The sequence below is a fragment of the Sylvia atricapilla genome, chromosome 5 (assembly GCF_009819655.1).
Source record: "Sylvia atricapilla isolate bSylAtr1 chromosome 5, bSylAtr1.pri, whole genome shotgun sequence".
In the NCBI taxonomy this organism is placed as follows: domain Eukaryota; kingdom Metazoa; phylum Chordata; class Aves; order Passeriformes; family Sylviidae; genus Sylvia; species Sylvia atricapilla.
Window position 1 is genome coordinate 34,683,431 of NC_089144.1, and position 18,500 is coordinate 34,701,930.

The 18,500-nt window shown below is 43.3% G+C and overlaps 1 protein-coding gene across 1 annotated transcript; it reads left to right on the top strand.

Annotated features, from left to right (window-relative positions):
• Window positions 1-4,351: 4,351 nt before the first annotated feature.
• On the top strand, window positions 4,352-14,009 carry LOC136361332 (cathepsin E-like). The gene is made up of 9 exons (XM_066319169.1): window positions 4,352-4,443; window positions 4,627-4,804; window positions 6,803-6,920; window positions 7,411-7,529; window positions 8,022-8,221; window positions 8,947-9,069; window positions 9,985-10,129; window positions 12,620-12,718; window positions 12,809-14,009. Exons 1-9 carry the CDS (start codon window positions 4,388-4,390, stop codon window positions 12,986-12,988), a joined length of 1,218 nt encoding a protein of 405 aa, XP_066175266.1. The 5' UTR covers window positions 4,352-4,387; the 3' UTR covers window positions 12,989-14,009.
• Window positions 14,010-18,500: the final 4,491 nt, after the last annotated feature.

Here is an 18,500-nt window from a genome sequence, read left to right on the forward strand (position 1 = left end):
CCGATTTTGAAAAGTTATGGCTATTTAGATGTGACTAGTGTAAACTCTTCTCCTCTCATCAAGACCCATTTTGCTAATCAGCTCTAATTTCTAGTAGCACTCCCATGCATAGGAACCTCTGCATAGTTTGACATGTTGAACTGACACTATTTCAAGCTTTCCTGGGGACCCATATGTGTCCCTACCCAGGGCAGGGGGGTTGAAACTACATGATCTTTAAGATTCCTTCCAACCCAACCCATTCTGTGATTGTCTTGCCTGTGTGTTGGCCATGGCTCTACTGTGAACTTTGATTGTGAAAGCTGGCAGAATGTTTTAAGGTAAAATAGCCTTTTCAGCACCTGGCTCTTTGCTTTGGTATCTACAGCTCATTGCTGTCATTTTCCACACATCCTATAATTTAGGGAGAATACTTTATTTGAACAATCTGAATCTGGTTTCAGGGTATTAGGTGCTATACTACCAAAATCTGTGACTGCTGAGAGCCACACACTCTTGAAAAACAAAAGGCAGAGCAAACAGAAAATTGAGAAGAAGGCACTCCTTAAGGTGACCTCTGGATTTTTGGTCAAATCTAGTTATATAGAGCTCTCTACTATCACTTGCTTTCAAATGTAAAGCAGCTCTTAGCTATCAATTTCGTATAGGCTATAGTTTATAGCCTATATAGGTTTATGAGCCTTTTCCACACAAGATGAGTGAGTGTCTGTGCCATGAAGCAGTGATGCTATGAAATGTATGGAGGAGAACAATAGAGGGGACACCTGGCAAACAGTATTGCAGCAGGATAGACAACAGTGAGTACTGAGACCTGAGTGCCATAAAAATCATTTTTGGATGGAGAAGCTGTGCAGAGTATCAAATGACACGGGCAGAGAGTTCCCCAGCAGCCCCTCACTCCGGCTAGCGCCAAGAGTGGCCACTCCCAAACCATGAATGGTCCAAGTGGCGGTGCAGAGCAGGGCTGCTCCTGCTCTCTATGGCCTTGGTGTCACAGCATCCAGGATCAGGACAGAGCAGGGAGGGGTCCTTTGTGTGGTTCTCAAGGTAGTTTATTACCCAGAGAGGGTCAGGGACAAAGGACACAATCTTTTAAGCAGGGGAGGTACAAGGGGTGGGTACCATTCTTCAACCAATAGGGGGGGTACAAGGGAGGAGCTAGAGGAGGGACTTGCAGAGCTAAAACCAATGGGGAAAGGCAAGGGGAGGATACAGCTTGAGGGAACCAATAGGGCTTCGAGGAACATGGAAACTTCTAGACCTGAAGGCAGGGTCAGCCTTCAGGTGGATTGACAACAGTAGGAGGCAGGGTCATGGAGGTTGGAGGTTTAGGCAGGAGGTTGGGACACTAAGGACTGACGGGGAACTTTCCAGAACAAAGGGCAGGTATTAGGGCAGATTGACATCTAGATAGGCAGGTTAGAGGCCTGATGGACAGTAGGGAGAGGGAGGAGAAACTTGGAATAAACCAATAACTTGGGGAAAACTGGAGCAAACCATCCAAAGATAACAGAGAATATATAATAAGAAAAACACATCACCACAATCAAGCCTGGAGTACAAGACAATGTCACAGTCATCTGTGGCGTTGCTGTGGAATAGAGAGCCTGAAAGTTCCCTCTCTGATGGTAGGATGTGCTGTGCATTGCATCCCAGAAGCAAAAAGCCAGTTTGGACTGCTTGAGCAAGACACTTTAGACACTTCTTTGCTTTGATATTCTGTGCTCTGTCAGAGGATCACTATGGGGAATGTGTCAGCAGGTGGTTGTATTTGTTTTTCATTTCTAAGCAGCCATGGCACCTTCTGAAGGCAAGGGTCCCTCCCCTTAAGGCACTGTAGGCTACAGGTGTGGAAAACCAGATGCATTTGGCATAATTAATAATGAATATGCATCCACAGCAAAGCCTTGTATTTAGACAAATTTTTTCAGAGAATCCACTAATCATAACAACATAAGAGCATAGCTAAGAATATATTAATTATATAGTTTAGGCATATTTTTCTCCAATAATCCATATGTAGACAAATAACTTTGCTAATACCTTACGTCAGCAGATATGGATATGGATATATTTTTTTTTCTACTTGAATTATTTCTCCTTAATTGAACTTTTAAGCTGCAGATAACTATTTCTTAGGGATTCTCTGCACTGTAGTTTAATCATTATTCCAGCTTATCAAAAAAGGTCATGATGACCTTTTGTTGCTGCATTTTTGTACCTCTGTTAGCTAAATTAATGTCTGCTTGGAACATAGTGTGAGATCAGAGAATTTGGGAAAGAATAACCTTTGTGTGTGGATTAATAAAGGACTACACTTGCAATATAATGAACAGTCACGTTCTTTCTGGGAATCAGCCACTCAGTGGAGGCACTAAGGCAAAGGCAGTCCTCATAGTAGACCCAGGCAGTGTTTTGAAAGCCACTTCATATCTTCAAAGTTACCATGGTGCCCCCCAATACGAACATTAATGACTTCCCAGAAGCATTTGTAGCATTTGAGGAAAAGTTCAAGTGATAAAGGCACTCAGCACAGACATTGTCTTGCTCTTGTCAAAGCGACACTGCCCTACTCAAGGGCATGACATCTGCTCTGCTGTGCATCAGGTGACAGGTGGGGGCTCCTTGAGAAATGCCTTTGCTTTTTAGAATTTCACAAATGGCTACATCTTTGCTCACCATTCCCATTTCCAGCACCCAGCTCTTGCAGCTGGGATGACTCTGGGACAGAAAATGTGATTGTTTGCTGATAACTTGTGTAAAACCTCTGAGTCCAGGAGAAATGGGGAATATTACTCAGAGATAGATAATTGAAAAAATTGCAATAAAAAATTAGAAATCAATATAAAACATGTGTTTTTGAGATTCTATTATTTTTTGAGACAAGATATTTTAATAGAGATGCTGGTGCATTTTCAGATCCAAAGCTCTGCCCACAGCTTTGTGATGACACCAGTCTCAGCCTTTGCTGAGTTTTATTAGCACTTACAATTTTGGAGGTATGTTGGAAAAAGCAAGATATGTATTTCAAAATCCAGGGAAACTAATAAATAGAGCTCTAAACTTACTGATTTTAAGGCTCTTATACCACTCCTCAATCAGTCTGGCATAGCAAAGGAAGTGACTTAAAAGTGCAATTTTTGTTTGCTTTGTATTTATTTAAAGTCTGTGACAGGCATTTAGACCCATTCTTGGGTCACAAATGCTGTGTGTTTGGGGTTTTCTGCTGTTTTTTCTTGACAATGCTGCTGGAGCAGAAGATTGCAACTCCTGCCTCCTCCATGTCCTTTGAAATTCACTCCTTGCCGTGGTGTTGCACATCTACTCTTTTTGTGAGAATTACTTAGTTCCAGTTCACCTTTGCATAGTGAGCAGCTTATTTTAAATACATGGTGTGTTGCGAGGAACAAAATGTGGTTGCTCTTTTCCTGGCCTCCTACCAGAGCCTTTTGAACAAAAAATGGCTGATTGTTCAAAGTTGCTTTAATATCTGCTAGGCTGCAGTATGTGGTTGCTTACTGCTCTTTCTTGTGTAGAGGAAAGATTCAAAAAGTCTTGCAAGTAAATTGCAGACTCAGTGCTCAGCTTCCTCCTGGGCAGCTGATGGGCTGGGGGTTGTGCTCTGCCGAATCAGCCTCTTTTTGGCACCTTTTTGGCCTCTTTTTTTTCTCTGCAGGCTTGACTTGAACCCAAGTGTCAGGCAGGGGCGGGAGCCACTAACCTCAGGAAACTTGCATGATAATAAATCCAAGACAGCTCTTCCAAATGTCTTGCTGAAATGTGTGGAAAATTATTGCTGGTTTTTTCTGTGTGTTGCAGTATTCTACTGTTGTGGTTTTTACTTTGAAAATTCATTTTATGGGGTGGCAGTCACATTTATGTTTAGACTGGAGCTCTCTCATAAATAGGGAATTAAACTTCAGCTATTAGGGGGGTGACTTGTCACAAGCCTACCAAATGTCTGCTCAGCCCTGCTGAAATGTCTCCATGCAAAATGGAAATGGTTATATATTATGTCCTCTTTCTCTGCACTGAACACTTCTGAGCAACATCTCACTAAAGCAAGCTTGAAAAGCAGCAAGTCCTTGGACTGCTTCCTCTTTGTCATGCTAACAGGAGCCAAGCTCACCCCATGTATTATATTTATGTAAAAGACATTAAGGATTGTTAGTTAAATGTCTATTTGGTCTGTGCTTGACTAGCTCCACTGGACACCACTATTTGCACAAACCAGCGGTTAGTCTGAGAGTAAATTAATCAGTTTTCTGCCAAAGCACTGACCTCCTGCGATTGATTGACCTGGCAAGCTGCCCTCAGCTGACAACAGGCCATAAAAAAGAGACTTCTGAGCAAAGGGGTGTCATTAGACTCTGAACCGCTTGGAGCCATGAGGGCGATACTGTTGGCTGTGGCTTACATCCCGTTCATCATGGCTGTGGAACGGTAAGAAAACACGTCTGGCTTCACTGGCACACCTCTCAGCTGGCTTCATGGGGAGACCTGTGCTTGTTGCTACTTGAGGTCTCAAAAAGGAAACCTTTCTTTAAAAAAAAAAAAAAGGAGTGTATGACAGTTCTAGAAAGGACAATCAGGGTTTTTTTGTGTGTGTTTATTTTATTTGCATAGAATCCCCTTGATTCGATTCAAATCTATCAAGAAACAGCTGAAGGAAAAGGGAGAATTAGAGGAATTTTGGAGGAATCACCATCCTGATGTTTTTGCCCGGAGGTATCTGCATTGTTTCCCTTCAGATATCACTTTGTCAGTAGGAACTGCTTCAGAAAGGCTGTATGATTACATGAATGTAAGTACAGTTTTGGTAATGCAATCATTAGGACTCATCAATGTACTGAAGCCAGATTTTTTTTTCCCAGCACATTTCAAATCTAGTCTGTCAATGAAATTATAGGGCTTGTATTGTCTTCTTGCTTTATGCTATAAATATTAGATCATAAAAAACCCGGGTTATCATCTGCAAAAGAGAGCATATCTAGATCTATGATAGCATGGGACCTGAGCAGAAAGCTGATGCAGAGTAGCAGTTGTAGTTCTGTGACAAATTTTATTTTTCTATAGATCTGTATTGGACTCAGTTGGGTCCCCAAAGAAGTATGGGAGGTTTGGCTGTATCAGTCTTGGCGAACTATAGGGCTTTTCATAGCAGAATCTGATTACTTCCTTTAGTCATATTCTATTTACCAGACACTTGGATGCTTCTGTGTTATAAAAAAATCCCCCAAATCTCATTTTTTTTGATCAGGTGGAGTCATAAATCAGCGATGACAAAGACTTAAGTAGAGTTTTTTATTTTTCTGCCTTTATCTCTGGAGTTTAATGTGCATTAAATATTGGAGACTGACTGGGAGGATTTCCCATCTAAACTGAAAAAGGAAAAATATTAATTTCACTGGATCTCAGACAGGCAAGTCAGCAGGTCTACCAATTTGTAAGATGTCTTTGATTTTAGAATTTTGTCCATTTGGATGGTCTTTGTTTTCTGTTTTATTTGGTTTTCCTGCTATGCTTATCTCAAGGGAAGCTAAGCTGCAGAAATGTTGTGAAGTCTTCATCTGAACAGGGAATGGCATTGAAGGGAAGGCCAAATTCATTCATCAAGAACCTAGTGACACTTGAGGACCATAAAGAAATAATTATGTGAAGAAGAACAAAGGACATTGAAACATTTCAACCTTCTTTAAAGCTTATTTCAAAGAGGGATAAATGAAAATCTCAAAACAACAAAGCAAAACCCACTTCAGGTAGCACCAGGAATGGTTTTATTGCAGTGTGTATGTGAGTTTTCTGGTTCTATGGGGGGTGGTTTTTTGGTTTTGTTTTGGTTGTTTTGTTTTGTTTGTTTATTTTATGAGCATTCCTTAGGTTTGTTTAATGCAGGAAGAAATAGAATCCTACTGTATAGTTGGATATTCTCTTAAATGGCATGCTTGCTTGCCCTTTCAAGATTATCTCATTCAGACTGTATGCTCTGGGGTCAGAAATGTCAGTGTATTAATAAACAAGTATGGAGTTTAAGGTACATATTCAAATACTTGTACTGCTACAAAAAGTTTGGCACTAGCTATTGCTTTTCTATCTGTGGTTGAATACCAGAAATGCCTCTTCCTAAAAATAGGTCTCTTAATGCTGAAGTGCTCTTCCAGGGCCAGATAGGAGCACTTAGACACTTGTATACGGGATGTGGATAAGCACTTCATTCCAGCATTCACGTGTTCACAGATTATCTCAGTCTCAATTGGTATCCAGCGATGGTCAGTGGTTTCTTCATCTGCTGGATGAACTTTGTCCTGTACATCAGGAACGGTTTGTGCAACACGATACTTTTTGACTTGCTACAAAAGCTGCTAATTACAAAGGAAAAAGGGCAGCCACATGAGACAGTGTTTGTGCCACTGGTCAGAGCCCTCTGAAACTGGCAGAGGCAGGTCGTGCTGACTTTGCAACAATGATTTCTTACTGACATCAGTAAGGAACAGCCTGAGAGTCTGTGTGGTCATGTGAGAGTTTCATCTTGAGGCTGACCTTGCCACCTCTGAAGCCAGTGCAGGAGGGTTTATTGACTGCACGGGGAACCCAACTGAATGTTTGCTTTAAAGGTTTTTAAAATGCCACACCGTTGTTCATTCAGCTGGAGTAAAACCTGCCTCTTGAAGCCACTCGTGGAACCAGAACTCCTGGTGCGGTGTGCATTTCCATTTAATTAATTTAATTAAGTTGTGAGACGCTCCCGGTCAGCCTGCTCCTCAGGGCAGCTGCCCGGGGCTCAGCGGGCTGTCCCCCACAGGCGCAGTACTACGGGGCCGTCAGCGTCGGGACACCGCCCCAGAGGTTCACCGTCGTCTTCGACACCGGCTCCTCCAACTTCTGGGTCCCGTCTGCCTATTGCATCAGCGAGGCCTGCAGTAAGAAGTCTTATTTTCCCTGATGCTTCTCTGGTCTTTGGTCCTGAGGCCTTGCCCAGTTCTCCTTTCGCAGGAGGCTTGCCTGCAGCAGGGATCTGCAAGGGGAGGATTTGGAGCATCCCTTAGGGCCACTCTCCTCTCCCCAGTTTGCTCCTCTGTCCCTCATGTCCCTCCTCTGCCCGCTGCAGCTGCCCAGAGTCTCTCTGCACCATGAAGGAAAAGGCATCGAAATAGACCTGGGAGACCTACCAACAGAGGTGGAAATGGCCATTTTTGTTCTAATTTTTCTCCAAAATGCAAAATTACCTCTCAGGTACAGAAAAACTGGGGTGTCTGCAGGGCTACTGAGGTGCCTGCAGTACTTCTTCAACAATTTCCTCTTGAGAGGAGCAAAAATCTAGCTCTCCTACATCTCATCTCCTTCTGCACTGGAGAGTGGGTGGGTTGCCAGGACCTCCCCTCAGTGTAGTGATGTAATATTTTTGTGTAGGGGTGCACCAGAAATTTAAGTCCTTCAAGTCAGACTCATATGAGCATGGAGGGGAAGCCTTCTCCCTGCAGTACGGCTCAGGACAGCTTCTGGGCGTTGCTGGCAAAGACACACTGCAGGTGAGTGTCCACCTAAAATGGGTGTCAGCCTCCACATCAGCTGTTTTCAGGGCACTTCAGAGTTCAGATACTGGCCTCGCCCTGGAGAACCTTGCCTGGTTTAGGCAAGGGCAGGGTGGGGTCCCACCAAGCTGAGTGCTGAGAGGTGTGGGTTCTGCTCCAGCTTTGGGCTACCAGCAAAAATGCCTCAGATTTGATTTTTCATTTCTGCTTGTCTTCTGGGATCCTCTTCTGGGCTTATGAAGAAGCAGTCACATAATTAAGGCATTCTAAGGAATCAGTGTTGCCTGCCTGCCAAATGGGCCCATGCTATGTTGATGCAAGGCACACAAAGATAGCCAGGCTTTATAAACTGAATGAATTCACTGATATGGATCAGAAATATGGCTGATTTCTTGCTATTGGTGATGTCATTACTATCAGTTATGGTTGTTCTTTGCTTGGTTGTTTGTTGCCTTTTTTTTTTTTTAATTTTTTTTTTTTTTAAAACAGATAAGTAACATCTCCATCAAGGGACAGGACTTTGGCGAGTCGGTGTTTGAGCCAGGAGCAACTTTTATCCTTGCCCACTTTGATGGTGTGCTGGGCTTAGGCTACCCCTCCTTAGCAGTGGGCAATGCTCTGCCTGTGTTTGACAGCATCATGAACCAGAAGCTGGTAGAGGAGCCAATCTTCTCCTTCTATCTGAAAAGGTCTGTCTTTAAAATGACACTGCTAGAAAAGAAGTAGATCTATTTTAATTATTGATAGAAACAACCGTGCATCTCTATAAAGCTTCAACCCTAGAAAGAAATTTTCCCCATTTTTTTGATTCTTTGTATTGTGGTGGTTTGTTTTTGTTTTTTTTTGGTTTGGGTTTTTTTTTTTTTTTTTGTTTTTTTTTTTTTTTTTTTTTCAATTTGACATTGAAGATGATGGCATGAAAAGAAAAAATGTTATGGGGAGGACCATGACTTTTTTGACAGAGATTTATTCTTGTCAGAGCTGGTCACAAGTAAAAGTAAAGTTCCCAGCTAAGACTGGCTATGTCTGTTGCCAGAGGTTTGCCTCTGGCCCATGCAGATGAAAAGAAGTGCTGTGCTATACCCAAAGGGCCACATTTCAGAAAAATACTGTTTCCTAAGCTGGACCCACCTGCAAATCCACCTCTTTCTCTAGTGTTTCCTCTGAGCTGAGAGTAGCAACTGGCTCAGCCTGCTCCTGATGCCTACCTTGATGTCTACAGTAAGTCTGATCAGAGGTTGTTTGCAGGGTCTGAGTTGGAACATATAGAGAGATAATTTAATAATAGTCCCTTTCAGCCATCCATATCTGGATTTAGAAAGGGCTGTGATTTGACTTTTGCTTTTTAAGTGTAATCTCATTGGTGCATGCTGGCTCACTCCCATGTCTGTGTTAAACTGTTTTCTGCCTTCAGAGGAGAAGACACCGAGAATGGCGGTGAGTTGATTCTGGGGGGAATAGACCATTCTCTCTACAAAGGTTCAATCCACTGGGTCCCAGTCACTGAGAAAAGCTACTGGCAAATACACATAAACAAGTATGTATGTATGTGTGTATGTATATATGTATGTATAAAAAACCTGGTGGAATTCACCTCCCCAGAGGCAGAAACACCTGGTGACACTGGTGCAGGAGGATTCAGCTGCAGTGTTTTACCCCTGTGCCCCTCAAAGAGGGGTTCACCAGGATGAGATTGGGGTTTGTTAGTTCTCAAAATTGCTGTGACATGGGGAGCTGTTTTCTGGGAGAGCATGTTAGTATGTTTTAATATGATGCACCAGTGGTTAAGATGAGTCTTGGTGGACTGTTCAGTTAAAAAGTCAAGGCACCCAGGAATAGAATCCAGCTCTGGGTCTTGTTTTCATCTGTCCTGCTAACTATGGTCAAAGTAGCCAGTGTTCCTTTGTCCCACCTCTAGCCCACTGCCTAAATTGATGAGAACACATACCTGGGGGTGAGGATAAATCCATCAGCAGGAAGCACATGATTAGAGTTGTAGGAATCTTGAGAGAGAAAAATGGGTCCACAGACATTTTTGTCTTTAGCAGAGCTTGGCAGCTAGTTTTAGTTACAGAAACACAAAATCATTTGGGTTGGAAGAGATCTTTAAGATCGAGTACAACTGTCAATCCAGCACCACCAGTACATCACTTAACCATGTCAAGTGTTGCATTCATGTATCTTTTGAACACTTCCAAAGATGGTGTGACCCTACCACTTCCCTGGGCAGCCTGTTCCAACGCTTTACAATGCTTTTTGTGAATAAATTTTTCCTAATATCCAGTCTATATGTACCCTGGTGCAACTTGAGGCCATTTCCTCTTGTCCTGTCACTTGTTGTCTGGGATTAACTTCAGTCAGTACTCTGGTACTTTAGCTAGCAATAATATGGTATTTCAGTCACAGCGTATATGCCATTTGCGTAAAGCTGCTTTTTAAATTTGCTTTGCAGTATAAAGATCCAGGGCCGGGTGGCATTTTGCTCCCATGGCTGCGAAGCCATCGTTGACTCGGGCACTTCTCTTATCACCGGCCCCTCTTCACAGATCAGACGACTGCAGGAATACATTGGGGCAAGTCCATCAAATACTAGAGAGGTAAAAAACTGTACAGCCAGAAAACAGGTAGCGAGGAAGAGAAACTGGTATATAATGCAAGGAGTTGGAAAATAACAGAAGTGATTCCTTAGACAGGTGCCAGTGAAAGCCTTGTTTCCAGGACAGTACTGAGCTCTGAGCCAAGCTGCTTTTGACCTATATGCCTTGTCCCAGCCCTCTTCCCAAATGTTCACTTCATCTTCTGTACTGGTGCGTAAGGAAATGATGGGGACATCTGTTTGAGGAATTGATCTGTACTCTGCATGAGAGATAATTTTCTTTTGGAAGCTCAGAGGATTTTTGATGTCCCCAGCTCTAGCTATTGGGTCTCCCAAGCCAGGAGGGATTTGGTGCTGATTGCCAGCTATGTCAGCATCAGATGGAAAGGGACTGGTATTTTAATGACAGCCCCACAGTGGCTTCACTGACAGGACCTCTCACTGTCAGCTTGCAGTGGAGCAGTTGGTGTTGTGCCAGAGCTCCTGAGAGGGATGCACATCAGTGTCACTCCCAATGCTGGCTCCTTGCAGATGAGTCACAGGGTACAGGACAAGGCTTGCTGGCTGTTACTCTTCGTCCTGAACCTTACTCCTCTGACCTTTTGCTGGTTTTCCTTCCTTCCCTGCTGCTGTCTCCTGCACCTCCCTTGCTGACACTCCTTGCCATTTCTTCCTGTCCCTGCTTCCAGGGAAAGAGCAGTTTATTTCTACTATGCCTATTGCTGGCCCTGGGCTGGCTCCCGCAGGTCTCCAGCACTTTGCCACATCTCCAGTGCTCAAGGAAAGCTGCTATGTGTGGCTTTTGTTAACTTTGCATTTCACAGAATATTCTGAATTGAAAGGGACCCACAAGGATCATCAAGTCCAGCTCTCAGGTGGATGGCCTGTACAGGGATCAAAACCACAACTGTGGTGTTATTGGCACCACCATGTACTAACCAGCTGAGCTAATCTCAATTTGTCTTGATCCTGACCCAAAACTACTCTTGGAAGAAAATTAAGAGTATTGCAAGTGCCCAGTGCACTGGACAAAGAGCAAAGACAAAAAAGGACTCTTAATCTACTTTCATTTGTAAGAGGAGCACTTGCAATGACCTCTGTATAACTCCTGAGTCTCCTGATTCTTTCTCAATCAAACCTTTAATCTTGATTTTGTTCAAATTTTTAGATATATGCCGAAGAGTATGCTCTAATAACAAGCTGATTGTATAATGGTTCATGCTAATGAGCATAGATAAAATACATATTTCCAATGTACTTACACTAGCCTAATACAAAGAAGGAATGGGCCATTGCTGTGTAGGTTCATTTACAGCAGCGCTGACCTAAGAACATTCATGCAGCATCTCAGATTTTGAAAAAAACATCCTGAAAATAAGACTTTCTATGACTGATTTTTAGCAATCATAGACAGACTGCACGTATTGGCTCAAATTTATCCCAGTAAAAGTAAGTGTATCCAACCCAGATTTTACCAGAACTTTTATCTCTTTTCAGCGAGGATTGATTTGTTCTGACTGTCCTATTCTGTAATAGCTATGTCAAAGCTCGCTTCTTGAATCCTACAAATAATTTTACTGGCTTTTTCTACCCTTCTCCTCTGTATCCTTTTTTTAATTTTTTTTTTTTTTTTTTTTTTTTTTTTTTTTTTTTGTGTGTGTGTTCTAATGGCATGACCGTTTGTAAGTGTACACAAGATGTAGAGTTATGTTTAGAGTTATGTTTTCATAAAATAGATTCAAAAACAGCAAAAAGGAGATTCTTCCTTCTAGGAAGCCTCTAAAACAATGATTTAAAACACTACAGTTTACAGCAAAGATTCCTCTGGGACTTGGAGCATTCTGCAGTGCTGTTTCACATGCCAGTTGTTTCATGAAGTAACTAGAAAGGCCAGGAAATTATCTTCTCTGTTACTGTAACTGAATATATTATTAATGGACATTAATGACCATGCCAGGGTTTAGTCCTTCTATTCTTTAAATCCCACTCCAGGGCAAAGTACAAGCATAAAGTCCTGTATTCCTCACTAGCCTTTTTTTTTCTTAAAGTGATGGTATTATGAGAGGACCTGGGGTGAACTGCACCCATAGGGTGCTCCCTCTGTGACTGGAGCAGCTCCCTCTGCCCTGTCAAGGCCAGAGCATTGGAGAACTTCTGCTTCAGCAGACCTTGTTGATTTAGGCTTCCTGGGGCTCACATGCTTATTTTTGCCTTTGAGTCGCACAGGGAAGATATCAGAGCCCCTTCACCTCCTTTCTTTTGGGACTTGCAAGGATTTTCATCATCCCTGGGTCCCTAGGGTGCAGCAGTCTGGGTTGCTGGGCTGGTTTGACTGAGTGTAGGAGGCTGAGGACAGTGTTAGGCTGTATGTCAGCCTGATGCTGTTTCTCTTAGTAAATTCACTATTACCTACATCAAAAGCCTTGAATTCGAAGAGCAATACCTAAAGAAAGACAAAGTGATCCCATCTCAGTCAGAGCACTGTGTCCAGTTTCTTGTAGACTGCAGAAGATTGTCGAGCTTGCCTCACGTAAGCTTCACGATCGGACACCGGGAGTACAAGCTGACAGCAGAACAATACATCATAAAGGTGAATATCCACAGCTTCCCACTCCCTGTTCTTGCTCCCTGAGCTGGGGATGGAGCAGGCTGCTACAGGGACATGTGCTTTTCCTTCCAGGAGTCTATTGATGACCAAACCTTCTGCATGAGTGGCTTTCAGTCTCTCGACATCCCCACTCGCACTGGTTCGCTCTGGATTTTAGGAGATGTCTTCATGTCTGCATTTTACTGTATTTTTGACCGTGGGAATGACAGAGTGGGATTTGCAAAAGCTGTTCACAGGAAGGATTACTACTGAGCCCTAATAACATTTATTCTGTCTTAACAAGTTAAGGCAATGATCTTCAACACATTTGTGAAGAACAGCTTTTACTGAAACTCTGGAACTACACACACATTGTGTTGCCCCCCTCCAAGTTTTAAGGACTTCGCAGTGATCCTTGTCCAAGATGATATAGTTTGGTTAAATATCTCTGTGTTTACAACAGAAAAACAATTTTTCCTGAGTAACTCGTGGACACTACAGCTCTCAGAATAAAGCAGCAGAGCAACTCAGCACTCAGATTTGCAAAAAGATCAGGAAGAATAAAAAGGCTGAACTGTGCCAGGCTGAAAAGACAGCAGCTATGTGTGTGTAAAACTCATCCTAGTCCTGCCTGGTCTGGCTATCCTTTTTTTCTTTGTGTGCTAGTTTTCATCTCATTTTATACAGCTTTCCTTCCATCATTATTTTCCATGGTTTGGGTTTTATTCAACTTTGTTTCCTGAGTGCCATGGAAATTCCTTTAAATTAGCTTGCTTCAACCAGCTTATATAAAAGGGAATTTGACTGACACCTGTGTGGCCACTAATTTTGACTATTGTTCCTTGCACAATTTCCTGCTCCTTACACCACCTCTCCTTACATGTGCTTTCTCCCTGGGATTCATTATCCCTTGATAATTCTCCTTTTTTGGGTCTTGGCATTTGACATCCACACCTTAGGTCAGATGCTGCTCTTGGCATCTCACTCCTCTTCTCCTCAGCAGTGTGAACAGTTAGAGCAGCACCTATTCACATTAGAAAAACCAGACTGCAGCCCGTGCAAAAGGATACCAGTGTTCCTCCCACTCAGATGAGTTATGGGACCCATGCACCAGCACTACACATCTACTTCCCCTTGCTCAGCCATTTCTTCTCAGCAGTGGCATGAGTTTCATATGAAACAGTCACAGGTAGCTGTCCTGGTTAGGCAAAAGATTCACCTAAATTCTAGCCATTAGAGTATTTGTTTGGATTGCTAAAGCTGATACTGCCCCCATACATATGAATAAAACTTAACCAAACAAAATCTGCTTTGATCTTAGTGCTGTTTTAGTTACGTTTTGTTTCTTTACAGTGGTTCCAGTGCTGAGAGGAAGGGGAGTTGAGGGTGGAACAACAATTGACAATTCAGGTTGTTCTCTGTACTGGAAAAAAAAAAAACAACTGACGTATGTTGGTGTGTTGGGGCTGCTTGTATCTTCCTAAAGCCAAAAACTGTCTGCAGTCCCAGCCATGTGCACTGGGCCCCTCCTCAGCAGGGCAGAGCCATGGAGACTGGCCCCATGGTGACATCACTGGGACAGAGGTTGGTGCTCAGGCACTTGCTGCTGCTGTCTGTCTGGATGTGCCACAGACTAAAGGCATTTTATGTCCATTACTGGCCTTGGCAGTATCACAATCACAGCCCCTTAGATTTTATGTTTTCTGTTGTAAGACTCAGTAAGTATTACAAAAACGGGATGGTTTTCCTGTAGGTGTATCTCTGAAATACTGATCTTGCTTTCTAGAAGTAATCCTTCTCTCTGGTGCGTTTTCATGACTCTCTGTTTGCAGCCACATTGTGTTACACATTTGGCATCCAGGCTGTCAACCTCTAGCGAAGGAGACTCTGCTGCCAGCTGTCTCTGCAGACGAGACTGAGCTGTGTGAAGTTACCATTTCAGGCCAATCTTGCCTTGATTCCCCTTTGTCCATGCCGCTCTTAAAGAATGGATTGACCATGAGCTAACTTATTTGTCTAGAAAATGTCATTCGTTTGGTCATGAACCAAGGCAAACAAACATCTGTGAAGACCCATCCCTCATTTAACAGCAGCGGTATATTTTTGTTTTCTCTACTACGCAGCATATTTAACACTCTGGTACATTTTTATTATATACAAAAAATGTATATGTTCCTCAAATACTAGTTTGCAGTCAGAGACAGAGATCTTTTATTTACAGCAGGAGATTTCAAGGGTGTTGGGACATGTCCCCACAGCCAGTTGGTTCCAGCACTGACATCTTGGCTCTGTTAATTCCAGTGCAGAGTGTGAACACATCCTAGGAACAGGTGGAAAGTCAGGCAGCATGCACAGGGACTAGCCCTCTCTTTATTATGATATATCTGATCTTGCTCAAGATGAACACTATCTGATGGGAGCAAACTGCTGCTCTGACCTACTTGTCTATTCTGGCCCTGTTCTATCCTTGTCCAACCTTGCCAGCTTCTGTAAGGGCCTTGCTGTTCCTAGTAGACATCAAGTTGATTTGCATGATAGCTCAAACCCTTGCTAGAAGTGCTTCTTGAGAGTTCAGTACAACCAGGACAATGGTGTTTCTCAAAGTGCCTTTATTCATGCAATAATTCAACATTGCTTATACCTGTGAACGTGAATTGTAGATTGTTGGGTTTGCAAAAATACTCTATTTATCATGCTAAGGCAAATAGTTTACTGAAAGAAGTGCCTAAGAGAGCACATAATCCCAAAAGATAATTTAATATAAATCAGAGTACACTGCTGTTTGCCAATGTGAAATAACAGATTTAATGAGGTGACTAAATTTTTCTGGTAACTCATCCCAGGAGTAGCTTCTTCAGAAGCAATGAACAGAATACTGTAGCTAACCTGGAGCTGGCCTACTGGTGTGAAATGCTGATTGTGTATTATAGATTTCATTGTGTGACTTCAGAGCTGTAATTCCTAATTTAGCATGCATGTAACATATGTAATAGACACCTCGGTGAGGCTTAACTGAAGCTCTTGCCTACCTATTGGCTGCTGTGTGGCCACCCTTAGCCTCCATCAAACAATGAACACGTTGCAGGACCAGGGAGCGCTGGCAGAGTGAGTGGGAGAGGCAGCAAAATCATTGCTGATTAGAAGCATAATGGCCTGGTGGAAAGCAGCAGTGTGCATCCTAGGCTGAAAAGAAGATGAGCAGAGCTGGATGATGAGAAGCTTTTCACACTTAGCAGTGCTGGGATGAGACAAGCTGATGTTTGGATTGGAGGCAAAGAGCACTTTGGTCCAATACCTTAAGCCCTGGTGGAAGCTGTGTGAAGGATTAGAGGGAGGAGGTATGGTGGGACTGGGCTCTCAGTGCAGGTTTGTGGTGGACACTTGAGAGTCATCTGTAATTTCTGGCTTAAGTTCCCTTACAGCGTGAAGCACAGCTCCTCAAGCTTATGTACTGTGAGGAGAGAGAGCTAGATAATGGGCCAGGCTTCCTTCACAGCTGCTGAAAACTCTTCCTATACATGCATGGCTGGGAGGAGCATGGCCAAACTCCCCAGAAACTTATATTGCTCTCCTGACTTTAACAAAGGTGCTATTGAGGAGAGCAGCAGTTACTTTTACTTTGTTTCTAGCTGTGTGACTGGACTGTCTGGCTGTCTTTACAATCTATTGTTTATACCTAAAATTAGCCATTTATTTAAGTTAAGCTCATTGGTAAATTAAGTTCCTCAACAATTGCAGATGCAATTAGATTGAGAAACATTGACTTGAAAAGTGTGGCTTCAGCTACAAGAAGAAAGAGGGAACCAGGAGGAAAAAGGGAATGCTTCCAGAAACTGCGTAAGGGCCATTCAGAGAATTGGACTGTTGTTCATTTCTATATAATTCCACTCCACTGAGTTTCTTATTTTGTTGGTCAAACCTCAGCATAGCAACCTGAATTGCCTGAAGACTACTTGCGGAGTGGCAAGGGTGAAGTTGCACCGGAACACCTGACTCCAAACTGTGATCAAATTTCAGTAAGCTGCTGTCAGACACCAGTATCACCTCATCTCATGGTGTGAAGAAGTCCTTCTTCCATAGTTGCCTGGCAAATCTGTGCTTGGTTTCCCTGCATAACTAGAATTCACATAATATGAGTTTAAACAGTGCTTCCTTGGGCCAAGGGTCCTCTGCTTCCTAAACTGATGGGATACATCTGTTCTGTCTAGTGTCTTTGGAGGATTTGAGAGCATGGCTCTGCTTAGACCGTGCCTAATATACAGCAGGATGAGCCAATTTCCAGACTGAAATAAAGCTGGAAAAATTACAAGTGGGGGGGGGCAATTGATCTTTGTTCAAAGCCTATTCAGATGAGATAGATGTATGTGATACCAGCTAGAAGGGCTCTTCACCTAAGTTGTTGGCTAAGGAGCAGGAGCAGGCAAGTCTGTTCATTCCCTTCCCTGGCTGAGGGAGTCCTAAAGTCTCCCAGGAGCCCCTGGTGTTACCAGTTATCTTGGCAGAGAGGCTGATTTGTATTTTGAAGTGCAACCTTCTGAGCAAGAAAGCTGGGTGGACTTGTTGTCCATGCAGTCCATACTACTTTCGCTGGTTGTTGCAGGCTTGTAACTTTTGGTCCCCCCTCTCTCTGTTCTTTCAGTCCCTGAGCTACCTTGTCTTTCCTTTGTCTGTCCTCTACTTGGATATCTCTCCTTTGTCTTTCCTCTACTTGGATACTCACTGATGGGAGAATGCTGGCAACATGCTCCAGACTGCACTTTTGTAAACGTAGGTGAGAGCTAAACCCAAAGAGCTGTGGCTCCTTTCCTGGCCTACTTTGAGGCTTCTTGCAGGAGTGGTAGCTGAAAGGCCAGGTCACTACCGGCAGGCTTAGGGAGGTGGCTTGGTCATCCCTGGAGTAGCAGAAGCCACCTAGTACTTACTCAGGTTTGGGTTAATTAAGAATGTGCATGGCACATCTGGGCAGCATGGGAATCGAGGAGAAGTTTAGGAAGTGGAGAACAATTTTGGTAGGAGTCATGGGCCACGTTGTTGTCTGCCTGGGATGACTACAGCCTGTGCACTTCCAGCTGAAGATCTCCACAAGAGTGGAGCCCTAGGCTCAGTTGCACCTGCAGCTCCATTACCTCTTGAGAGAGTGCTGCAGCCCTGTCATCAATAGGGAGGCCACCTGGGAGCCTCATTTTACAATAAACTGTCACTGAGTATGCCACATACGTGCTCCAAGGCTCAGACATCCCATGCCCAGCTCATCAGCTGTTTTGCACCTTCCATTTTTTAAAATTAAATGAAACATTTAATAATTTTGGGGGTTTTTACTCCTTAGTGGCATAGCTTCATCAGGAGTGGGTCAGAATACAAATGAGGGGCCTGATTTTTCAAGTGCTCCTCCAGGCAGTGAGAGATGGCAGGCTGAATGTCTCCAGGCTGAGTAAGGAATTGAGCCCACATCTTTGCCTTTGAGCCACTTGAGTAGAAACCAAGTAGAAACCAAGTGGCTGGTAGATCTTACAGGGATGGACTTTAGGCTGATGGAACAAAAGCAGCAGAGTTCAGTGTATATCCCAAATGGACAGCACCATACCTACTCTTCTGATAACCTTAGTGTTTCCTCTAGTTATGTCTACACACCTCACTGCCATATACATCCTGAGGCTCCCAGTTCTCCCTGTAATGTATTTCCCACAGGGTCACAGATTTCAAGCCAGTGATCAAGTGGCTTAAACTATGTCACCACAATGCCTCCCATTTAGGTGCCCAAATCCTCTGTTGGATCTTGTTCATG

Coding starts and splice junctions, on each gene's coding strand:
- LOC136361332 (XM_066319169.1), top strand. CDS start 4,388: ATGAGGGCGATACTGTTGGCTGTGGCTTACATCCCGTTCATCATGGCT. Junction 4,444..4,626: donor TTCATCATGGCTGTGGAACG/GTAAGAAAACAC, acceptor TTATTTGCATAG/AATCCCCTTGATTCGATTCA. Junction 10,130..12,619: donor GTCCATCAAATACTAGAGAG/GTAAAAAACTGT, acceptor CACTGTGTCCAG/TTTCTTGTAGACTGCAGAAG.